Here is a 22,884-nt window from a genome sequence, read left to right as displayed (position 1 = left end):
GATTAGAACGTTAAATAATATTATCAGCTTCATACATACATAAAGAAGCAAAATTTAAAAACGATCTATTAATGTGAAGGAATTTTGAGTGAAAGTTTTAACTAAAAGTTAAGCTGGTATCCTTAGCTTGATTTGTGGGAGCAGCACAAGTACAGAAAAATAGAACGACGGCATTTGAATTAAACATGTAATTGTGTGTGCATTTGTTTAATGTACACTTGTTTCTGTATTTTGAGATTCAAATCGTAGACACTGCTTTGGCGCGGGCCTCCGGCTTCCAGTAGTTGCTCATATGGGATTACCGGATTACAGTAATGATTCAGTGAGGGACCCTGGAATCGAGTAATGATTAAGCAGAAGTGCACAGAAGTCAAACAAGTTACAAACTGCTCACCTGGGAGATTCAGGGTTACTAGTTCTGACAAACACCCCCCCTCATCCCCAAGCATGAAAATGGTGGGCAAGTCATCACAAAGTATTCAGAAGCCATGAAGCAAGGCTCCCAGTGGATAAAGTCTTCTTACCCATAGTTTCAAGCTTTTAGGCACACTCTTTGGCAGATGAGACACGAATTCTGGGAACAGGGGTGCTACAGCACCCCTAAAATAACCATGCTGGAGCAAGGTTGGTGAATGAGCAATAGTCTGTAAATTTATTTCCATCTGGTCATATCTGCTGTGCATTCAATGACAGAGGGCGAATGCCAGGTTCGATTTTCTGTCAAATTGCTGCCTCTTCTTTTAGCAAGGAGATTGATGGTTAATAAAAGCCTTCACTTTGTAGTAACAGAAAGGAAAGGAAAGTGAACGATCTAACAATCTTGCTGGGGTACAGGAGTGTGAAAGAAAAGGCTGTTGGATGTCAATTGTTTCTAACATTTAACCACATTTCCATACTTATAAATGAACTGTACAAATTATTCAAAATATACGGGCAGCCAGGAAAGCACAAATTAAGTACTTGTTTTGTAATGCCGAAGTTCAATGGAAACAGGTTTTAATATGATCAAACAGATCAAGGCACATTACTTGGTGATATGCAAATGATAAAAATTCCTGAATCCAGATTTTTACACATTGTTTGTGTGCTATTTAGTTGTATTAGTAAAACTGTATATCTGTGCCCATTTCGCTAGAAAAATGTGCTTGTCTGCAAATAACTGTGGCGTGTTAGCCCACAATTTTGTAATGTATGTGTGACAGAATTTTCCAAAGTGGACCACTCTTACCTCTGTCATGCTGAATGCGAGTGGCTTATTCTACACTTGTTTTTAGTGGGACACTTGAATTTTTCACAATCCCTATGACCTCAGAGACGTGACACTGATGGTACCACCCCAACTCTGAAAATTGTTCCAGCACAAATAGGATGAGATGGTAAGGATCCTGGAAGAATAGGTCCCCTTAGGCTAGCCTGTATTCCCCAAGCCAGAACCATACTCGCAGCTTGCTCCATTAATGGGTTCCATTAAGGCCTCACTAAAGGTTAGCTCTGAATCAAATGTGGAAGTCCAGAACACTGGAGAACGTTGCCAGTATTTTGAAGGAAGCTTACTAAGAAAGCAAGGGGAGCTCTGGAATTTCTGTGTGAAAGGATGCAATCTCTGCAGGAACCGGACGTGCAGGAGGGTCTACTTCTACCTCTGGTAAGATCTTCAACTCACTGCATTTTCCAAAACTTAAAAGTCAGTTGTATCCAATGAGTAAGGAAGGAACAGATGTGTCCTACCATCAACCTCTTCCATGTCCAAACGGTACTAGAATTCGGCCAGAGTTGTATCATTTTCTGAAGATAAGCTTCGCAAGGATCAGGGCCCTCAGTTTTTCCTCTGCAATCCTTCTCTGTGCCTCTCAACCAGAGGTGGGGGGTCAGTGGCACCAGAATCTACATCATCCATAGTACTGGCTGCAAAGGTCCTGGTGCCAGGGCAGCGTAGAGCGGAGCCAGGCAAAATATAACTAGAGAAGACTGAAGCCCAGAAAAACATTTCTCACTTTAATGTAGGAAGGCAGAAGGGTCTTGCTCACTGTGTTGTAACTCAGGTTGGACCAGCACCTGTGTACAAGGGTGCAAAAGCAGTGCCAGTGGAGCTGGGGACTGCCGAACAGTAATTAAAGTAGGTGGCTCTGGTGAGAGAGATGCTGGAGAAGTCGGTGGGATGCAGGACGAATGTCCACTAAATAAGGATTTTAAGACACATTTCTTAGGGAAACTGGTGGCTTACTCCTAGGTCCTCTTAGGGAGGATGAAGGCTTTTCTTGTGTTACTTTTTTTCATTCAATGACACCAAGGATGAGGAATGCAAACTGGTGTGTGAGCTGGACCTGAATCTTGATTGTCGAGTTCATTGGTTTTCTCTGGCTCAGGTCATAAAAGTTTGGTCTCCCTTTCCTTAATCGTTTTAGACCACATGTTTCGACACTGGCTTTTTAGGCTCTCATTGTGACCTCTGTTTCTGCTCTCAAACAGTCCTTAAGTGGGTTGGTAATAGACACTTGCCTCTTGAAGGTGTGACAGAGTGAGATATTCACAATTGTGGAATTCGTAGGTAGAAGTAACTATCAGAAGAAAAAGGTAACCATCCGTTTGTAGCGTGTAGTGCTGTAGATTAACATATTCTGTATAACCCTGCCATGCAGTGCTGGCCTTGAAGGCTGGCAAGTTGCTTTTCTTCAAAGAAGTATTTAAAGTCACAAGGTATATAGGGACTTATCCATTAGTTGGCAATGCGCTTGTGCACCAACTCCATGTTAAATTGCTTTTCACACAGTGGGTGTCAGCAATATGGAGTGGTGAGTGAGCACAATATAATGCACATTTATATTGCAGAAAAAAAGAACGGGATCAAGATAGAAGAGATCTATGAATAGAGCTATATGGCTCCGGGAGGGATGGCACATGTGACTATACACCACTACATGGTGTAAACAGACGCTTATACTATAAGTAACATTTTCTGCTCGTAGCATGCTTTGCTGTAGATACACATGCTCTTCATAGACTAAAGCAGTATCCTTCCCTTTCCAATGACTAGCATGTGGATGATGCAGATGTCTGTAATAAGGTCCTTAAAATTGTCCGGCCAACCTTAGCCTGTTGCCTGCCAAGGACATCCACACAATAGTGTTTAGTAAACATGTGTGGCGTTAACTATGTAGCTGCCTTACATAGATCGCCTAGGGAATATTTCCCAGAAAGGCCAAAGTTGCAGTCATTTTCCAGGTAGAGTTTGCCCTCTGTGCGAAAGGGAGGGAAATGCAACATTTTCTGATACAGGGAATCATACAGTGCATGCCTGAAATTGACTGTCACCGAACACAGTCCTTCTACCTGGGTACCAGAAAAACCCAATTGTAAATGTATTCAACTTGTTTAATTTGCTAGCGCATTTGCTCAATTACATTCACTTCTGATATGTTTTTTAAGTCTATGTATGTAACTGATTTCTCGTGCTTTGAGTAGAAGACTCACAATCTTATCCCTCTTTGTGGGACGTTCAATTTTTTGTAGAATTTCTATTGAGGATGTATTTCGTTAAGTGACCATGGATATCTAGATACAATTAAATATCTCTTACTCACACACATTTGAAATACAGGTAACACCTATTGATCAATAATGCAGTCACAGGCTTTACCAGTGCGGATCATTCTCTCATCATATTTGTATCTGCTTTTTTCTTGGTCTTTCTCAACTGTATATCCAAGAACAGTTTTCCTTCTTCTAAACCTAATCTAAACACAGCTGGGTTCTTTCTTTTTTCTTCCATTGTATTGTATCTGATTGCTTGAGACATTGCACTTAAATATTAGTTTGATAACTACAAAATCATGTATGATGGTGTTCTCTATGAATGGGGTGCCAGCACCATTAAATGTATAGTTTCTGAATAAACATCAGAATTGGTTTATTTGCTTCTATCTCCCTACTTAGCCTTGAAAAAGCCCTAGGCTTGCAAGCCTTCATAAGGTAAAACATGTGTTGGCTTACTCTACTACATACTTTGTAGATGTCCTCCTTTGGCTACATTTTGTTACATTTATGAAAGAAATAGTAGAACAATAAAGTTCCCAACTGTGAAAACAACTCATACTCGGTGTGTCTTCAATTGGATCGTTTTATATCTGAATTCATACTGATATAAACCTAACACATATCTTGGAAGACACACACTTTCTTGTTGGCACTTACCGTGAAGTGCAGGCGGCTTTGGTGGGCAGAAACTAAAGGGGATGGGGAAGAAGGCATCTTTGAGATCTAAGAATCGCCAAGTAGTACAAGGATCACATTCTGCAGCCTCAACATGTGAAAATATTCAGAGAGGATGTATCTGTTGAGTGGCCTGAGGTCCAGGATGGGTCTGAGAGACCTGTTCTTCTCTGAGATGAGAAAGTAAAGGAAGTACACCACCTAGCCTCACTGGCAGACGCACCAGCTCAATGGCACTCTTTCGAAGGAGCACTTATACCTCTTCCTGCAGAACAGTGAGATGTTCAAGGCTGAGAATGTGCCTGCAGGGTGGGATGTTGGGTAGGTGTGTGAGAAGTTCTAGGCATTAGCCATTACTGACCACTGGTAATACCCACTTGTCTGATGTGATTTCCTGTCAATGGGGGAGGAATTCTTGGAGCCTGCCGCCAAAAGGTGTTATGTGATGGAGAGGAAGGTGACAGGAGGTAATGTTTGGAGTTGGAGCCCCCTGTGCGCACCACTAGAGTACCCCGTGGGGACTGTTGATGGCATGCTAGCTGTTGCCTTTTTCAGGTGGGAGCTAGGTCCGGGGAGGCGGTCTTGGAGCTTTCTCGTAGTGAGGCCTCTGAAAGGATCCCCTAGGTATAGATGTCTGAATGGCACCTACTGCCTTAGCAGCGGCAGTGCAGTTTTTCTCTTTTCCCAGCATCTGGTCAACCAGGGTGCCAAAGAGGTGTTGGCCATCAAAGGGCAGGTTGAGAAGCTGCTGTTGGACTTCAGGTCCAAAACCAGAGCCAGGCATAAAGTCTTACCAGAATACTGCTAAAGATTCCTCAGGCAGCCATGTCGGAATCCAGGGCATAGCAAATGATGGTATTGGAGATGGACTTAACCTTCTCCAGCAACTGCTCCCCTCGTTATTGATGTTCGTCCGTGAGATGCTCGAGGAGCTCCTGAATTTCATATCAATGTGCCCCTATTGTATCAGGAGAGCAGGCCAACCAAGTAGGCAATTCTTCAGTGGGCTACCTATTGTACTGGTACCCTTTCCCCTGCAGAGCATCTATGTTATTGCTCTTCTTGTCAGGCAGGAAAGCATCGCCTATGGCGTGGCATTTGCAAGAACATCAGCAGTATGGACCATGAGGGAGTCTGGGAGAAGTCAGGGTTAATAATGACCCCTTTATGCACAGCAGCCTCACTTATACAGGTTCCCCGAATGGGTCTGAGGTGGATTTTAACATATCCTTAACCATGGGGAAAAACTGTACTGTACACAATGTCTTGAACAACATCTCCAAAAAGAAGTCATCATCCTTATGGAGAACATGGATGTCTACCTTATGAAAAGTGAGAGTCCTCTAAATTACCTAATGAAATGTTGTGGTATTGTCTGGTGGTGATTTCCTAACGAATACTGTAGTGGTCCCACAGGTCATCGGTGGGCACCAGGTAAGACAGCACATCTTCGGGGTCGGCAGGCTGTGATGGGCTGCCTTTCCCGTAAGAAGAGCTGGAGGGGTTTTTTTTTTTTTGGGGGGGGGGGTCTGGACTCTGGCGCATATAGTAGACATTATGTGTATGACAGTGGAGTAACAGGAGAGGGTGCTGCTAGTTGCCCCTGTCCTTAGACCGCTTGTGCCTGGGAGCTGGTGGAGGGTCCATGGACAGTGCTAGCTCTTTCAAGATAATGTCTCTGTTGGTGTAGAAAGCAGCTTTGAATAGATCTTGCCTGTCTACAGATGAATAAACAAATGATTTTGTATGGCATCCAACTCCTCCTGTAGACGCTGGAGGGTTTATTGCTCAGACTCCTCGGAGCTGGCCACAGTAGAAGTCAGTGCATAGTGGGCTCTCAGAGCAGAGAGACTTCACAGTTGAAATGAGCTTTAGTGCCAATGACTTCTTTGATGACAGTGATCAAGTGGCCTTCGGCTTCAAGGTGACCTGCGGCTTGTTCAGTAGATGGCCCAGAGGGGTCGATACCTGCTTGCGGGAGCGTTGGCAACTCAAACTTTCAGCTGTGCCTGCCAGAGCCCGAAGGCAATGGTGGTGCAGAGGACCGAGTATTAATGAAATAGCGTGACCCCTGAACCCCTCAGAGGCAGTGTCCTGGCATTGCTCAAGGCCGTTTGGCAGGCCTGATCAGTATCGCGGTGCTGACCATACTCAAAATTAAAGTCTTTGCATGAGTGGCTGGGTGGTGCACAGGGCTACGGTTGTCCTTCCTGAGATTCAGACTTGAAGGAGAAGGCAGCCTCTGGGCTTGGTGACCATTAGAGGGGCAGAGCCACAGAAGGGCCAGCGTCACCTTCCTCGAGTCCTGTTCCCTAAAGTAGTCCGCAGCGTCACTGGATTCCTGTCTCTATATCCTTTGATGTTCACCTTTATCTATGCCGGTACTAAAGAGACTTCAACTGGAAGGTGAGGCAGCTCTCACACTTGGGGTCGTCAGGTTACAGGCAGAGATTACATACCCTGTGGTTGTTGGTCCACAGAAATTTTGAGTGCCACTGGGGGCAGTACTGGAAGGGTGTCCTTTCAATTATTCTGCAGGCACTCTACACAACTAAATCTTTGAAGGAAGGAAGAGAAGTCTAAGATCTTCCACTGAGTCACTTTTTTCAGCTACTCCTGGAGTTGAAACAACCGGTTGGGCCTGAATGCAAGCAAGAAGTCACTGAATGCCTATCCCCATTGGTACAGGTCCAACCCCATAGTGGAAGAAAGCAATCTAACATGGAGGCAGTGCGCATGGTGCATTGCCAACTAAGGGAGAAGTTAATATATACTGTGAGACTCGAAAGATTTCTTTAAACAACTTGTAATGTCCGAGCCCAACACTAGATGGCAGGACAATGCAAAGTATGTGTATCTACAAACCCATTACGAACCTATATTTATTGTTGCATGTCTGGATTCTTTATTACATGAGGAAATGGAAATGATTCACTTCACCTTAAACTTTTGAAACATTCATGACCACAACCTAGAGACACCAGTGCCCAGCAGTCAGAAAGCGAGTCACAAGAGTGATATCCAGAGTGTTTTCTCTCATAACCCAATCCCCTTTTATCAAGTATACTTCTAACAAACATATTGCTGTTGTGTACGGTTGGCTGTGAATATGGATAAGTGCGGCAAAATCCATCACTCCTTCAGGATATGGAATTTGGTTAATGCATTCTCACATAAATCCAGCCTAATCAGCCAAGCCATCAGCATCCCACCAGATGAGATGTAGTTGCTAATTCTTCGCATCAAAAAGTCTAGACTTCTCCAAGCCATCAGCCTACTTTTGTGTCTTTCGTTAAAATAAATAAGTAAATAAGGGCGTATCCAGTAACCCTGGTACGGGGTTAAAGCAATTAACAACATAAATGGTCCTCAAGGGGGAAGTATAACTCTATACTTACTTCCATGATAATATTAACAAACCTTCAGTAGACCCGTTGCGCTTAGACAAATTTACTGATTATAAAATGCGCATACACAAAATTATCTTGAAAACTATCTAACACATCCAGAACTCATTTTGGTTCTGAAAAACAAATAAATAACATGTGCTCCTGAAAGTGTACCGCAATGCAAGAGATCAAGTGACTAAATTGTGCACAAGTGCTATACAAGATGGGAATATGAATGATTGAATGGTCTTTATGGTACAGTTAATTAAAACCATTACAATTCTGTGCAAAATATTGTCAACGTAAAATCTGTTAACATAAAAAAATACAGAACTATTACACTTAATAAATACGGATTAAAAGGGTAAAAATTATCCAGAGCCTTGTTCTTTGTTTGTCCCCCTCCTTGTCTCATTGTTCTATTTCCCTAAACACTTATCAGCCTTCTTTAAGATTTTCACCATATGCGAGTTCAGGATTGGATCTCCTGGTTTTAGGCATACTATTACTGCTTGTCTGCATGTCCTTATGCCGCGTTGATTAAAAAGCGATTTTAGCAAGCATTTTCCGTCTTGCTTTAAGTCAGGGCACAGGCATAAAAGGTGAATCAGATTCCACTTCCCCTTGTTACATAACCAACAAATTTCCTTTGGGTTCTTCTCCCCCCCTGCATAATCTTTTTTATCACCAGGTAACTTTCCTAGTCGGATATACAGAAATTCCATTTTTAGAGACCAACAACCTTCTTCGAAATAGGGCTGCTGTACTAGACATTTGTACTCCTTTAGTACTCCCCAGGTATGTGATCTTTTCAATAATATTTCTTTGTCCTTCAGTAGAGATAACATCTTGGTTTTGTTCTTTACTACTATTTTGAAACATGCTACAGTTAGGTTACTTACCCAGCTTTCTTGCAGCCCTAATTCATTTATTGCCTTCTTCAGATAGAGCACAGCCGGATGCTCACCATTTTTTTTTTTGAGTGCTTGCCACAGAACCTGACAAAGTCATTCCTCTTATTAGTTTTTATTCTGTGCCAAGTTTTCAAGTAGGCTCCTTTTCTGTCTATTGTCGGATTTATTAGCCCGAACTCCAATCATATCTGTGCTGGTGATAAATTTGGAGGTATGCAAAATAGCCGTCTATAAGTTCTTACTATACTTGTATTTAAACATAGGGCATCGCGCCCTCTCAATGCAACTCTGCCATACGTTAAACTAGGTGCAAGTTTGGTTGATATCACCTTTAGTAATGGTAAGAATCTCTGGTTGTTCAAGGTTTTTTTTATTTTTTGTTTTGAGAGTGCTATGCGCAGTGTTAGACCTTTCCTTTTTAGCTCTTCCCTATGTTGGGTAAAGCACCCCGTTCATCAAAAAGCACTTCCAGGTAGCAACAGGAATGGACTAATTCCACCTGTTCATTGATTAACCATCTATATTTTTTCTTTAACCTACGACTACATTCGATTACCTTAATCTTTTCTAGATTTACTACCAAACCATTTTGCTTTCAATAATTTGCTAGGCCTCCCAATAATCTTTGAAGCCCGACTTGCATTTGGCTTATCAGAACAACATCATCTGCATATTGCAGATTAGATATCGTTGTCGGGCCTAATTGTGGTACATGCGAGTTTACTGTATTTAGTTCTTGTGATAAATCTGCTAGAAACAAATTAAAAAGATAGGGTGCAAGGATGCAGCCTTGTTTTAGTCCTTGGAAGGTATCTATTTTTATTGACAAGACCGACCTGTCCCCTATCCATATCCTCACCCAAGTGTCAGTGTACAGGAGCTGTACAGGGAGTGCAGAATTATTAGGCAAATGAGTATTTTGACCACATCATGCTCTTTATGCATGTTGTCTTACTCCAAGCTGTATAGGCTCGAAAGCCTACTACCAATTAAGCATATTAGGTGATGTGCATCTCTGTAATGAGAAGGGGTGTGGTCTAATGACATCAACACCCTATATCAGGTGTGCATAATTATTAGGCAACTTCCTTTCCTTTGGCAAAATGGGTCAAAAGAAGGACTTGACAGGCTCAGAAAAGTCAAAAATAGTGAGATATCTTGCGGAGGGATGCAGCACTCTTAAAATTGCAAAGCTTCTGAAGCGTGATCATCGAACAATCAAGCGTTTCATTCAAAATAGTCAACAGGGTCGCAAGAAGCGTGTGGAAAAACCAAGGCGCAAAATAACTGCCCATGAACTGAGAAAAGTCAAGCGTGCAGCTGCCACGATGCCACTTGCCACCAGTTTGGCCATATTTCAGAGCTGCAACATCACTGGAGTGCCCAAAAGCACAAGGTGTGCAATACTCAGAGACATGGCCAAGGTAAGAAAGGCTGAAAGACGACCACCACTGAACAAGACACACAAGCTGAAACGTCAAGACTGGGCCAAGAAATATCTCAAGACTGATTTTTCTAAGGTTTTATGGACTGATGAAATGAGAGTGAGTCTTGATGGGCCAGATGGATGGGCCCGTGGCTGGATTGGTAAAGGGCAGAGAGCTCCAGTCCGACTCAGACGCCAGCAAGGTGGAGGTGGAGCACTGGTTTGGGCTGGTATCATCAAAGATGAGCTTGTGGGGCCTTTTCGGGTTGAGGATGGAGTCAAGCTCAACTCCCAGTCCTACTGCCAGTTCCTGGAAGACACCTTCTTCAGAAGTCTGCATCCTTCAAGAAAAACATGATTTTCATGCAGGACAATGCTCCATCACACGCGTCCAAGTACTCCACAGCGTGGCTGGCAAGAAAGGGTATAAAAGAAGGAAATCTAATGACATGGCCTCCTTGTTCACCTGATCTGAACCCCATTGAGAACCTGTGGTCCATCATCAAATGTGAGATTTACAAGGAGGGAAACAGTACACCTCTCTGAACAGTGTCTGGGAGGCTGTGGTTGCTGCTGCACGCAATGTTGATGGTGAACAGATCAAAACACTGACAGAATCCATGGATGGCAGGCTTTTGAGTGTCCTTGCAAAGAAAGGTGGCTATATTGGTCACTGATTTGTTTTTGTTTTGTTTTTGAATGTCAGAAATGTATATTTGTGAATGTTGAGATGTTATATTGGTTTCACTGGTAATAATAAATAATTGAAATGGGTATATATTTTTTGTTGTTAAGTTGCCTAATAATTATGCACAGTGATAGTCACCTGCACACACAGATATCCCCCTAACATAGCTAAAACTAAAAACAAACTAAAAACTACTTCCAAAAATATTCAGCTTTGATATTAATGAGTTTTTTGGGTTCATTGAGAACATGGTTGTTGTTCAATAATAAAATTAATCCTCAAAAATACAACTTGCCTAATAATTCTGCACTCCCTGTATAGCTTTAAGAAGACTAGATGGAATGCTCAATTCTGTAAGTTTCCTCCATAGCAAGTTTCGATTTACAGAGTCAAAGGCTGATTTACAAATCAACAAAGCAAAGGTATATTGGTAACTTCTTTTGAGTTTATCTATTAACATGGATAGTGCTAATATGTTGGTTTCTGTTCCTACTCCTTGTTTGAATCCGGTTTAATTTAGTGGGACAATATTTCTGTCCATTGCCCATTCTCGTAGTTCACTTAGAAGTAGGCTAACAAAATACTTTGCTTCTATATCTTGTAACGTAATTAGTCGGTAGTTTTCTGGTGCATCTCTGTTGCATTTCTTGTAGACAGCGTCATGAATCTGGTATTATCTGTAGTTGTAGCACACAGTTATAAACTGTGGTTAATATTGGTATCCATAAATCTGTGTTTGACAAATACAAAACTTGAGGAAGCCCATTTGGTCCTGGAGCACCGTCCTTCCTGGACTTTAATACTATTTTCCTTATGGGATTCTCCTGGAAGGTGTCTATAATGCTATCTTTGTTCTCTATGCCCCCATTCCTGAGGTCTTCACTTTTTTACTTTTCCTCGCTATGCCCTATTGTTTTTGGTTTGAACATTTCATTTAAAAATTGTACCCATATCTATTCTGATATATTAGAATTTACTATTGGTCTTTGAGTCCGATTTATTCCATTTACAGTTTTCCAGGACTACCTTGCCTTATTTTGTTTAGCCAAAAATAGTATCTTTGCCCAGAGCTCATCATTTTTTTCCCTTTATTCTTCCCAGGACAGTCTTTTGTGGGTCTTTCCTAATTTTCCTTTGGATTTTGTTCCTTTCTTTTCTTAACTTTTGGACGGCTATGGATAACTTTATTCTTCCCCAGGTCTCCTCCACTAGTCTTCGTCGCGGACCTCTTTGGGGCTTCTTTGCAACTCCCTTTTCTATTATACTATTAAGGAAAAACCCCCACTGTTTACCTTTATTGCCAAATCCATTTGCTAGAGTTTTCTTTACTAAAGTTTTGGCTAACTCTTTCACTTGGGCATTCACTTCACTAGACCATATTAGCCTTCGATAATTTACAGTGGTGTCTTCCCCGCTTACATGGGTATCTGTTGGTGATATTGTATTTGTGTTTAGAGCACCATTCTCTGTTGTCCATGATCGCTACTTGATGTTTTATTTATACTAAAAGATTTTATCCTTCCCAGAGATTTAGCGTTACTATTGTGTAATCTATTATAGAGCAATCAGAGGGTGAGAAATAGGTCCACTCCAGAGAGTGTCTGATTGAAATCTCCCGTTTAGGGTTCTCATCCCGTTGTTGTGTGTTCTCCTAAAGCGATCCCTATTGCTTTGTGGGGGAAACTGACCATACATAATGTTGCTGGATTGCTTGCTCTTCAGGCTCCGAAATGTGCATCAAGTCCATATTAAAATCTCCTGTTAATATTATGTCTGGTACATTTAGTTCCTGTAATACGCCCATTATCACCTCACACAAATCGTTCGCTGCAGTAGACTTAATTTTTTCATTTGGGGGAAAATACACATTCATTATGTATAAAGGAGTGTGTGTGTCTTTCCTCCAATTATTTAGTTTTAGTACCAGGATATTATTGTTTGCTAGGGGTACGTGAAACGCTTCTATTCTGAGCGCTATTTCTATTAAAATTGCTACGCCTCCTTTTGGTCTACCCTGTTTATTTTTATTGCAGGTCTATAATATCCTGCATACCCTACTATTTCGAAAGGTTCAGTCACCCATGTTTCCTGGAGGCATATTATTTGACTTCCTTTTAGCATCTCAGCTATATCTTTCTTCTGAGAATTAGTTTGTGCTCTGTTTATGTTCCATGAGCTAATGTCTAAAACGTCATGCCATCTATTTGCCTCGCTATACCCATTAGTTCATGTCCTACACCTTCCATGTAGTGCCTCAGTTATCCAACCTACGTTTACTATTATTGGTCTTTCCTTTCCATCTATGGTATATGCCCCTTGACTCTCCTCAAGCTTTTCCATCCTTCCTTCCTTCCTTTCGCATCTCTAAGAACTGAGAATGACTGACTTCCCTCGTTCTTGGCTCTTACCATCATAAACGGTTTTGGATACATATATTTTGGGGGGTAATGATACTTGTATTCCCCAGGCTGCAAATATAGCTTTTTCTCTCATTACTGCCTGGGCCAGTGAGCTATTTTGAAATGAGGCCTTAGTGGCTTCCTGCACACCACCCTCTGAGTTTCAGAAATTCAGTTGACACTATATTGTACAATGATGTATTTGTCAGTGATGGAATTGCATGGAGTAAATTTAATATATTATCCCTGTTCCAAATGTCATATGCACCTCTAGATCTATATGTGGGTACAAAAATTAGTGTATCTGACCCGTTCAAGCTTTCTATATCCGTGTTCTGGTCTTCTCTTCCCCTTGAACTTCTCCCTGGACCGTCTTCCCCGACTCCTTTTTCCCGTTTCCTGCTTTCCTCCTCTTCATAATCCGGTAGTCGGCACATTCTGTCTTTTCCAATTTTACTTTGCACTTTTAATGCCTGCTCATTTATGCCCGAATGTTGCTTGATCCTGTCCTCATTAATCCCCTCACTGTTTGTCTGCTGAGGTTGGTAGTTGATTCCTTTGTGTTCTATAATTCCCATATTTTTAGAAGTTTCATTTAGCTGCTGTTTTTGTGGGCTTAGTTAAAAAATTATATTCTCCCAGTCGCTTGAGTGAATTGTAATGAGAGACTTCTCTGCTTCCATTGTGGTTTTTGCACAATTAGTTCCCCTGGTTGGTTTTACATCAACTATCTTCCCAGTATTATCCTCATTTTCCTTCTCGTGCTTTTGAATGATTGGAAAGGATTTTATTCATTCTCTCTCCTGTGTAGCTGTTTCTAGTGTCGACTCTCAGGTTTTTTCCATCTTTTGCCTCACGATTAGGAGTTCTAATTTTGCTGTTTTTTTTTGTTGCCTCTCCCCCCCCTTGCCAGTGCATGTTTTTTTCCTTGCTGCTTGAGTACCGTGGGTTTTCCCGGACTTTCTGCCGCTTCGTTTTGTTTATTGATCTTTTTTCCTATAATGTCCTGTTTTGCTCCCACATTGAGATTTCCGTGGGGGGGGGGGGGGGGGGGGGGGTTAACACGGTCATCTTTGTCGCCTCTGATTGCTCCATGAACTTCCATTTTTATTTCAGAATCTTTTCTCCTTGGGTAATAATACATGTCCCTTTCGTTCTCTATTTTCTTATGCCCTGTAAGATTATTCTCTTTTATACCGTCTATAATAGTACTTAGCACTTCAGGGATTTGTTTCAATTTTTCCACTATTGGGGCATACGCACATTCTATGTTTGTTGTTTCTGCGAGGGTTTGAGCTCGAATAATCAGATTATTTAGATCCACCAATTTCTGATCAATACCTGAAATTGAAGTTGCTATTATGTTTAATAGATCTATCTGGACATCCATTTTATTTGATTGATATGTCAGTGCCTCGAGTGTCAGTTGTGATGTTTTAAAAATCACTTCCCATATATATATACTGTCTTACTTTGTTGAATTTTCTTGGCTATCGTGTGTGGCCTGCGCCTCTTGTCAACACTTTGCCTTCGTGTTGTTTTGGTGAGGCACATGTTTTTTCGTTTCTTTGTTATCACCCTCCATTTTCCTTACAATTATTTCTGTGTTGACCTTTCCCTCTGATTTTAACACTTGTCCCTTTGTTTCCTCTATTTTGTTCCCAGCCACTTCCACAATAACTTCTCTAGGTGCTGGCTGCCCATTTCTCAACAGGGCGTTTTTTTCTCCCTTTTGCCATTTTGCTGGAATGGTGACACTGGCAAAACTGATAAAAGAACTGTGTCGCTTACCGACCCCCACCCTAGCACTGCACTATCTTCCATTTTCTCCTTGTTTTCATGTTCTTGCTTGCAGTACCTTCTAGCTCACTTTGCTGCGAGTTCTCTCTTATGTTGATTTTTAGCTCCTTCGCCTTTACTGTGCTGGATTTTATTGGAGCAGTAAGTAAGTTTGTATCCTTTGGTGTAGAGAAGATTATTCTTACTGGGTCCTTAAGGAAATTACATTTTTCCAGGATTTTCTGTACCTTGTCAAACATTCTTGGGACAGTTGATATTAGGGCAGTATTTTCCCTTGCTGCGTTTGCCTTTACTTTTTTTGATGTTTGCCTCGTCTGCATCCCTCTCCTCTTATTTACTCGTGTAGTAAGTGGTCTTTCACGTCCTGGTCTCATTTTGCGAGCTGCACTACTCTTGTTTAGGTGACACTGATCGACTCTTCTGTGGAATCCTGGGCCAATCAAACTACAATCACACTATCACACTTGAGAACACCACATTTAAGCACTGCAAGCTGCACCCCAGGCGCTTTCAGGACCGCTTCTGCAGTACTCTGTTCTTCTTAACAACCCCTCTTGTTTGATAGTCTGCTGGTTGTGTAGTTTATGGGGTCGGTTGCGCACTGAGTCTGACCAGAGTTATGCTATTGTGATAGAGGGCACAGTGGTGTAGGGGGAAGCAATAGCAGGGGTGTCTGGGGCGAAATCAGTTCTTGTCTTATCCCCTAGTAGGCCCCCCACCTGCTGTCGCCTCCTCCCTCCCCTCCTCCTCTTGCTGGTCAGTGCTGCCATAGTTCTCCTTGCTCCTTACAGTATTACAGTAGTGTGAATAGTGGTCGCAAATGCTGGTGCAGTTTCCTCTAGCCCGCTGAGGTTACCAGCTTGCTCGTCGCTCTCTCCTGAAAATGCTTGGCTGCTTCCTGTTTCCTGCTTACTTGCTTGCCTGGATCGGGCTGATTAATTATTTTTGTGCTTCTGTGCACTATGTCTCATGCATCAGTCTCCGTTCACCTGTCTGTCGAACCCCCCCGCCTCATGCGATGACGGGGTCCACTGGTGAGGTCTGCTAGTGACTGGCGGCTAGCAGCTTGTAATTTGTGCCTCTAGGCACGAGGACAAAACTGTTGCACAAGCTGCACACAACTGCAGCAGTTAACTCCTGCTCTCCTCCTCCGCTTCCTGCTTACGCCTGGAGCTGCCTGGTGCCAGTCACCTTATTAATTGCCCCCCTTCTGTTTTGGGGAGGGACCTTGCCAATCTGTGCCCCCGCAAGCCGCACCTCCAATAAAGCCGCTTCTGCAGGAGGTCCACAGAGGTGGTTGCACCCCCACTCTTTCTACAATGGGACGCAGAAGGGGCTGCAAGCGTTTTTATTGCAAGGGCGGTGCACTCGTTCTGGCGTTTTCCGTCAGGTCTCTGTCGGCTCTGGCTTGGTAGCTCGGCCCGTGGCGGAAATACAGCTTTTAGCGGCCCCACAGCTCTCCCTCCGATGCGGATCGGGGTGCTCGGCAGGGCAGGTGGACAACAATATGGCTGTTTCTGCGCACCGGGCTGCCCTATGTCCGGCCGCGGTCAGTTGCTTCCGCCGCCCAGGGGATTGAACAATTCAGGTAAAATACACTCACAGCCCTCAGCCTCTCCAAAGTGCCAGTCCTTGCTCGTAACCGGAACTAATTGGGTGCGAGTCTCGTGTCCTAGAGTTTAACTTCCTTTACGCATGTCATAATCCTTCAATCGCACTCGAGAATTTCCCATTTTCACCTTTTTTTCAGTAAAACATTGACTTCCAGTCACGCCATCTAAAAGAAGGTTTCCGTCAGATGGGAATATGTACTTGTGCCTGATAAGATCATATGGATCGAATAAACACTCGAATTAAGAGTGTGGGAATCCTCAATCAAACTTAAAATATCTGTCCACTGCAAAACATTAACGTTCGACCTACATAACACGATGACTTAGACAAGGGACATCATCAGGATGAAAATACTTTGAGCAGGAGACACCAACTGAGGTAAGTCACTACCACCGTCCTAAGATGCAAGTGGAATGGTGTGCTGCCGTCAACGTAATGGCGTAGACTAAATACAACTTGGGTTGCAGAACACTCATGCACGGCTTGAGCCACTGATGTAAAGACCACAGGTCTATTCCCAATTAAATATTCCAATGAGGCTTCCAAGAGAAATGAGTGGTGAACGCGAGCCTGTCAGGCAATGCTTATATGTGAATCCATTAATGCCATGCCCTCAGCTCGGGAGTCTAGAGTTTTAAATTGTACTTAATATGGTAAATATCAGACTCCCTCCTTTAATGGGTGTAGATGGGTAATGCCCACAGCAATAAGGCATTATAAACATCAGCAAAAGCAGAGAAAAGTGTTCAGGTTAAGCTCTTCCACAGTCCTGCAGTTTTACACATGGCTCAGCCTTTTGCCTCCTTCAAACTCAATATGTGGAGAATAAGATGACGGCAGAGTAACGCCTGACTTTATAGCACTTCGGATATCACTATGATAACTTGTATTTATCCTTACATATGCAGCTGCCTTCCTTGAAGGCAAACCAAGATACACAGCAACAAACGATGTCTGAGGAGGAAGAGAAGCAGTCAAACCAAGACATATTCCTCAGCATGTCCTGGGTAAATTGAGAATTGACTATCTTGCATCCATCAAATTCACAGTGCTTGCAGAAAGTATGTGGCTTAACTGACTTGCAGATCACTTCAGTAAGAATATATCTTTGAAATCCACAAATACTGGGAGAGGCTGGGGCTGAAAGAAGCAATACTGGCTAATTTTGCACTATCTGTTTCTGTACATAATGCAGAAGCACCTGTTTACATGACAAACATGCATGAAAGATTATATAGGTGGCAACATGCATTTTGAAACAACTTGTAGTGTTTCAGAGCAAACGGATGGTCCTTTTTCATTTCTTCATAGAAAATGGACTTCAGCTGATTGTTTGTATGAACTCTGGCACTTAGTTGGGGAGCTGTATCTTCAGGCACAGATAAGACTACACCAGTCAGCACCAGCTTGGTTGCCTGCAGAGTGAGAAACCTGACCTATCAACTAGTAGTGGTAGACATGTCCAAGATCCTAGCAACTACAAAAAAAAAAAAAAAAAAAAAAAAAAAAAAAAAGCAGATGCAGACAACATTATAGCTAAATAAAAACTAGTTCACCACAAGAGTATAGATTTGACAGCACTCCGATCACTTAAACCTAAAGGAATGAAAGGAGAACGTTGAAGGAAGATGTGAAGGACAGCTAGGCTCTTATGGGCGTTTAGATTTCTCTTTTTATCACCACTGCCACAGTACAGGATCAAGGCCCTTTTAAAAGGAAAAAACGTCATCCTACAGCTGAGAAGAGGGTGTGTTAGATATGTAAGGGTACAAACTGGCTATTAATATCAGCTGCTGTATAGATAACATTTGTTTTCCTGGTTTCATTATTTAGAAGATGAGCATTTGACGCTACCTTTCATCATAATATGGATTACAAGTTTGTAGACTGTACCATGTTCCAGCTTTCCCACATCCAGAAAGTTAAAAACGTGACTAGTGTGCTAACTATAAATCAGGTATTAAAGAGGTACAAAAGCCCCTTTCCTGAGGAGGTCTACGCTAGTAGGGTCACAAACAAAAGTTCACTGGGCACAGACACAGAATTGACTGTCATAAGTCGAAGTGCATATAACTAGATTCCACTGCATGCAAGAGCTTCTTGATCCATGATATCTCATTAAAAGGCTCAAAACACTTCCTAACTACATAACCCTCTCATATACAGCATTTTGGTATAGTATAAAAAAAAGATATTATTTGTGATAAAGTTCAATGCAAATAAACAGAACTTAAAGGAAAAGTCACATGAAACAGTGAAGAGAGAAATTAGCAAATCAGCTGTGAATGTAAATTGAACCCTGGCACACAAGAAGAGAAAAAGTCTTAACAAAGGACCCAACCAAAGCTGGAAGAAAAAAAATGAACTAGGTGAAGGCACATTAATTACATCAATGCCTGTTTAGAAGGAAACATCCTGAAGTTCACATTTTTTTTTTATAACAGCTTTAAAGCAGTTCAGGGTACTGTTTCCAAGTAAATGTTATCCATCTGAAACTGGAAGCAACATCCAAAGAAGGAATAAATAATTCAAACATGAGTCTTTCTGTAGTATAGCCTAAAATACATGCAGACATTTTAAATTATTGAAAATCAAAGGGAATAATGTGAAGCTTAAAATTGTAAGGGATGCAATATACTTTAGGCAGTTGGCATATCATAGGCTTTGTGTATAAAAACAGGTGAAGGTGTCTACAGGATGAGATTTGTTTTATTGATTAATTTGGTATCCTGTCTGATCCTGAACTCTACTAACACTTAAACTATTTATAATTTTCACATTTCTATTCAATTGCTTGTAGTAATAATGAGTTCATCAGCTGGAGAACGTTACCTCGCTTGATTAAATTTATTATTATTACAACACTCTCACTCTTCAATCACAAATAAACCAAAAAATACTTAGCAGGTAGATCCTTTGCAACGCTTTTGATGCGATCTAATGAAGATAATTTGCACGTATACTTTAGCATTCTGATAAAATTGTAAAAATAAAAGAAAATAACCAAAATCAATATTTACCAAATACGGTACATATCCCCACTGTGGAGTTGTCTCTGCAGGAATGCTTCGCAAAGTTTTAAAGCCAAAGCTGTCTTTCCTTCTTTTTCGGTGCTACAGATAATATCAATCCCATCACTGCAGCATATCCGTAAAACATGCTATGGGAAGAAAAATACAGTTATCCATGCAGCAGTTAAAGGTATTAAAAAATAAACATCCTGATGATAATATAAACTAATAACATGGCAAAGAAGTGAAAGTAAAAAAACATATCTATAAAATACAATAAACATCACTTAAAAGAAGTGACAAAAAGGAACTTACAATACATAGAAATGCAAACATCAGATCTTTCGCACTATGTCACAGTACCTTTAGATGGTCCCTACACCGCCTTTCCAATTGTATGAAAAGAGAGCAAGATTTCGAGAGAATGTACATAACAAACACATATCTATATATATTGGAGTGAGAGGTTGCATGTGTGTACAGCTAACCCTAACAAGCTGTAATAATAGCAAAACATGTTTCAGGGGTTGCTTTTATTCATTCCAGGTGGCTTGAATGGTATTTTACTAACCCAAAGCTGTACTGTGCCTAGGCTGGTAAAAGACTTTCACCATTTTTCAGTTCAGTGTGGAAGGCACAGTGCTAATCTTACGTGTAAAGACTTTGCTGTAAAAATGGTGAAATACTTTGTAGTTTAGCAAAGATGGTGCTGTGGTAATCCAATACTTTAAAACTCTGCTAGAAAAAAAACAGACTTTGAAGTGAACATATCTAGAGTGTTGGTGGTGTTAAAGGTTTCTATAAAAAGGAAAAGCTCTCCACCTAAAACTTGTGAACTACCCAAGTTTCCCTGAATTTAGGGACCTGTTGTTCGGTTACTTCTGTTAGTTCAAAATTAAGCATAGATTAACAAAGGGGTCTAAAGGTTATAACAAAAAAAGTCATTCTTTTTGAAGATGTGAGTAAAAATTCTGCATTTCAATATTTGCTCATCACTGCCACAAAAACTACTGGAGAAATGTACACCACACTTACAATGTAGCTGGAGCTTGAGATCATTTTGGTTCCCTCTTTTATACCTTTTCACCAATTTGGGATTAAAATGGCAACAATGCAGTCTTGAAAAGATAAATCTTAAGATTTTTGTTTAGTGAATAACTGCTTGTAAAGTCATCTAGTTCATGATCTAACTTTGGCCATTCATGAACCAAAACATGGAGGATGAAAGCATTTCTATTAAAAAAGGTTTATGAAAGATGTTTTACCTGTCATTTGGTTTATTTTGTGACTAATTTTAAAAGGGCTTTTTTTTTTTTTTTACAGAAAATAAATTAAATTGGCCAACATTGCCTGTTGACAGGCTCCTACATTTATTTTTAAACAAGAAAATTTGACTAAGGAAAAGGGAAGACAATTATTTCTGTTTACAAGTGCTCCAGGATCTCATGCGCGGATGGGACACTTGAGTGCTTACAATTATCAATAGGGGGCATAACACAGCTGTGGTCTTCCTTCAGGAAACATATCTACGAGAGTCCATATGCAAAGCGCTTGACAGAGGCCAACAGAAGAGAATGGTACACTCCAAATTAATTTTGGATTTGAGCAGTATTGGCCTACTGCCTAAGAAACAGTTTAATAGTAAGGGAGAAATTGTGGGATCCCCAGGGTAGATACGCCACTTATCAGAAAACTGGTATGGCATGTGGTTAAACCTCTACATATAAACAAAAGCTTATTAACAATACACTGGGCAACATGGGAAAACTGAAAAAAACAATAGGAGGGAGATAAAGGAGACATCAGCAATGAAGAATGGGGTGAAAGCTCTTCTAGTCCTAGAAGGCAGCCTACCCCACATACTGTTAAAGAGGCCAGGACATGAGCTTTCTTTGGTGGGGAGTACAAAGCCATTTCATAGTAGAATGGCACAGAATGCAGCAGCCCAGAGAAGAGTTATGGGGCTGCAGCAAGGAAAAATATATATAAAACAGTAATTTAAACATACAAGAAGAGGAAACACTTTTTAGGTCGAACGTAAGACCTCTTGTATACTTTTAAGTATACTTCTTCTGTGGGTGTCCAGCTATTTAATTTGTTAGTTTCAGTGTAAATAAAAAATCCTTGCTTGCTAGTGGTCAGTCATGCCGCTCTGTCCCTCCTTCTTCTATGTGGGAGCAGGGACCAACTACTGTTATAGTTACACTTTGTCCTGTTTATCTGGTCTGTAGGGGACTTTTTATTTTTATATTTTTATTTTAGGTTGAGCATAGCAGCGCACAGGCGCTGCTTTTCAGACATGTTGGTATCTATCTGGGCTTTTAACCATGCCCATCGCGCTCACTCGTTTGCCTTTCAAAAATCCTTGATTTTCGTTGGTAACTGCTTTACATTTGTTCCTCCTTATGGCGGTTTTGTTACCACCTTGGCCATCGACCCTGTTAATTGGATAATTGCACTATTGCCGATAACTTTGACTTCAGGCAAACTTCTTTTTCCTTTTGTCTCTCTCTTCAAAATCACGGTGACACTTTGAATAGGCTTGCTTATGTCAAGTGTTTTAATTTTTAATTTTCAGTTTGTGTGGCAAGAAAGTTCCAGTTAGAAATTTACAGTGCTAATAGCTCTAACCCGAGCACACACGAGACCCATTGCATTGCAAATGCTTGTTTACTTTGTTTCCTGCTCATGTCCAGGGAAGCTTCCCTTTTCATCTGCAGAGCATTCTTCCTCTGACCTTAGCTGTAAAGAAGGTGATAAATCAGACTGTTATCTTGGTCTCATTTGGTCTTTGTGGGCTCTCTGCACCCTCTCTCAGCTGCCTGGCTCACGCCCTTCCTTGGCCTGTTTTTTCTTTACCAAGTGCGCCTGCCTGTGTGCTGAGAGCAAGGGAGGCGGATTGCTTATAATTTCTTATAGGCTAGGCAACCAGCTCCGCCAAAGCTTTGCAATCCTTAGAGACAGTGCCCACTTCTGCTCAATAACAGGATCCCACTCACAGCTCCATTAGTGCACCTCATTTGACACACTCCAAGCCCTCAGCCGTGCCAGGAACCCCACATATGCTGTCTGCCAGAGCACCTCAGTTCTTGCACTTAGTACACTGCTGCTCCAGTCCTGGGACCACCTCAGGCGCAGCTCAATCAGTGCACCTCAGTTCACACACTCCAAGTCCTTCAGTCATGCCAGTGCCAGAACACCACAGTTCTTAGTCAGTACACACTGCTGTTCCAATACTGGGAGCACAGGCGTAGCTCCATCAGTGCACCTCAGTTCACACTCTCCAAGCCCTCATCCGTGCCCATGCCAGAACCCCACACATGCCGTCTGCCAGAGCACCTCAGTTCTTACAGTCACTACATACTGCTGTTCCAGTACTAGGACCTCAGGTGCAGCTCCATCAGTGCACCTCAGTCCTACCCTGGTGAGGTCAC

The 22,884-nt window shown here is 41.7% G+C and overlaps 1 protein-coding gene across 3 annotated transcripts in view; it reads right to left on the bottom strand.

Annotated features, from left to right (window-relative positions):
* Positions 1-22,884, bottom strand: part of ZNF654 (zinc finger protein 654) — a 232,672-nt gene that overhangs the window by 40,904 nt on the left and 168,884 nt on the right. For all 3 annotated transcript variants that reach the window (XM_069204539.1, XM_069204540.1, XM_069204541.1), the window contains exon 6: positions 19,460-19,599. In XM_069204539.1, coding sequence (XP_069060640.1) covers positions 19,460-19,599 — 140 coding nt within the window. The remainder of the gene's footprint in view (positions 1-19,459; positions 19,600-22,884) is intronic.

The sequence above is a fragment of the Pleurodeles waltl genome, chromosome 8 (assembly GCF_031143425.1).
Source record: "Pleurodeles waltl isolate 20211129_DDA chromosome 8, aPleWal1.hap1.20221129, whole genome shotgun sequence".
Taxonomy (NCBI): Eukaryota; Metazoa; Chordata; class Amphibia; order Caudata; family Salamandridae; genus Pleurodeles; species Pleurodeles waltl.
The sequence above is the reverse complement of the archived record's forward strand: the minus strand, read 5'-3'. Positions and strand labels throughout refer to the sequence as shown.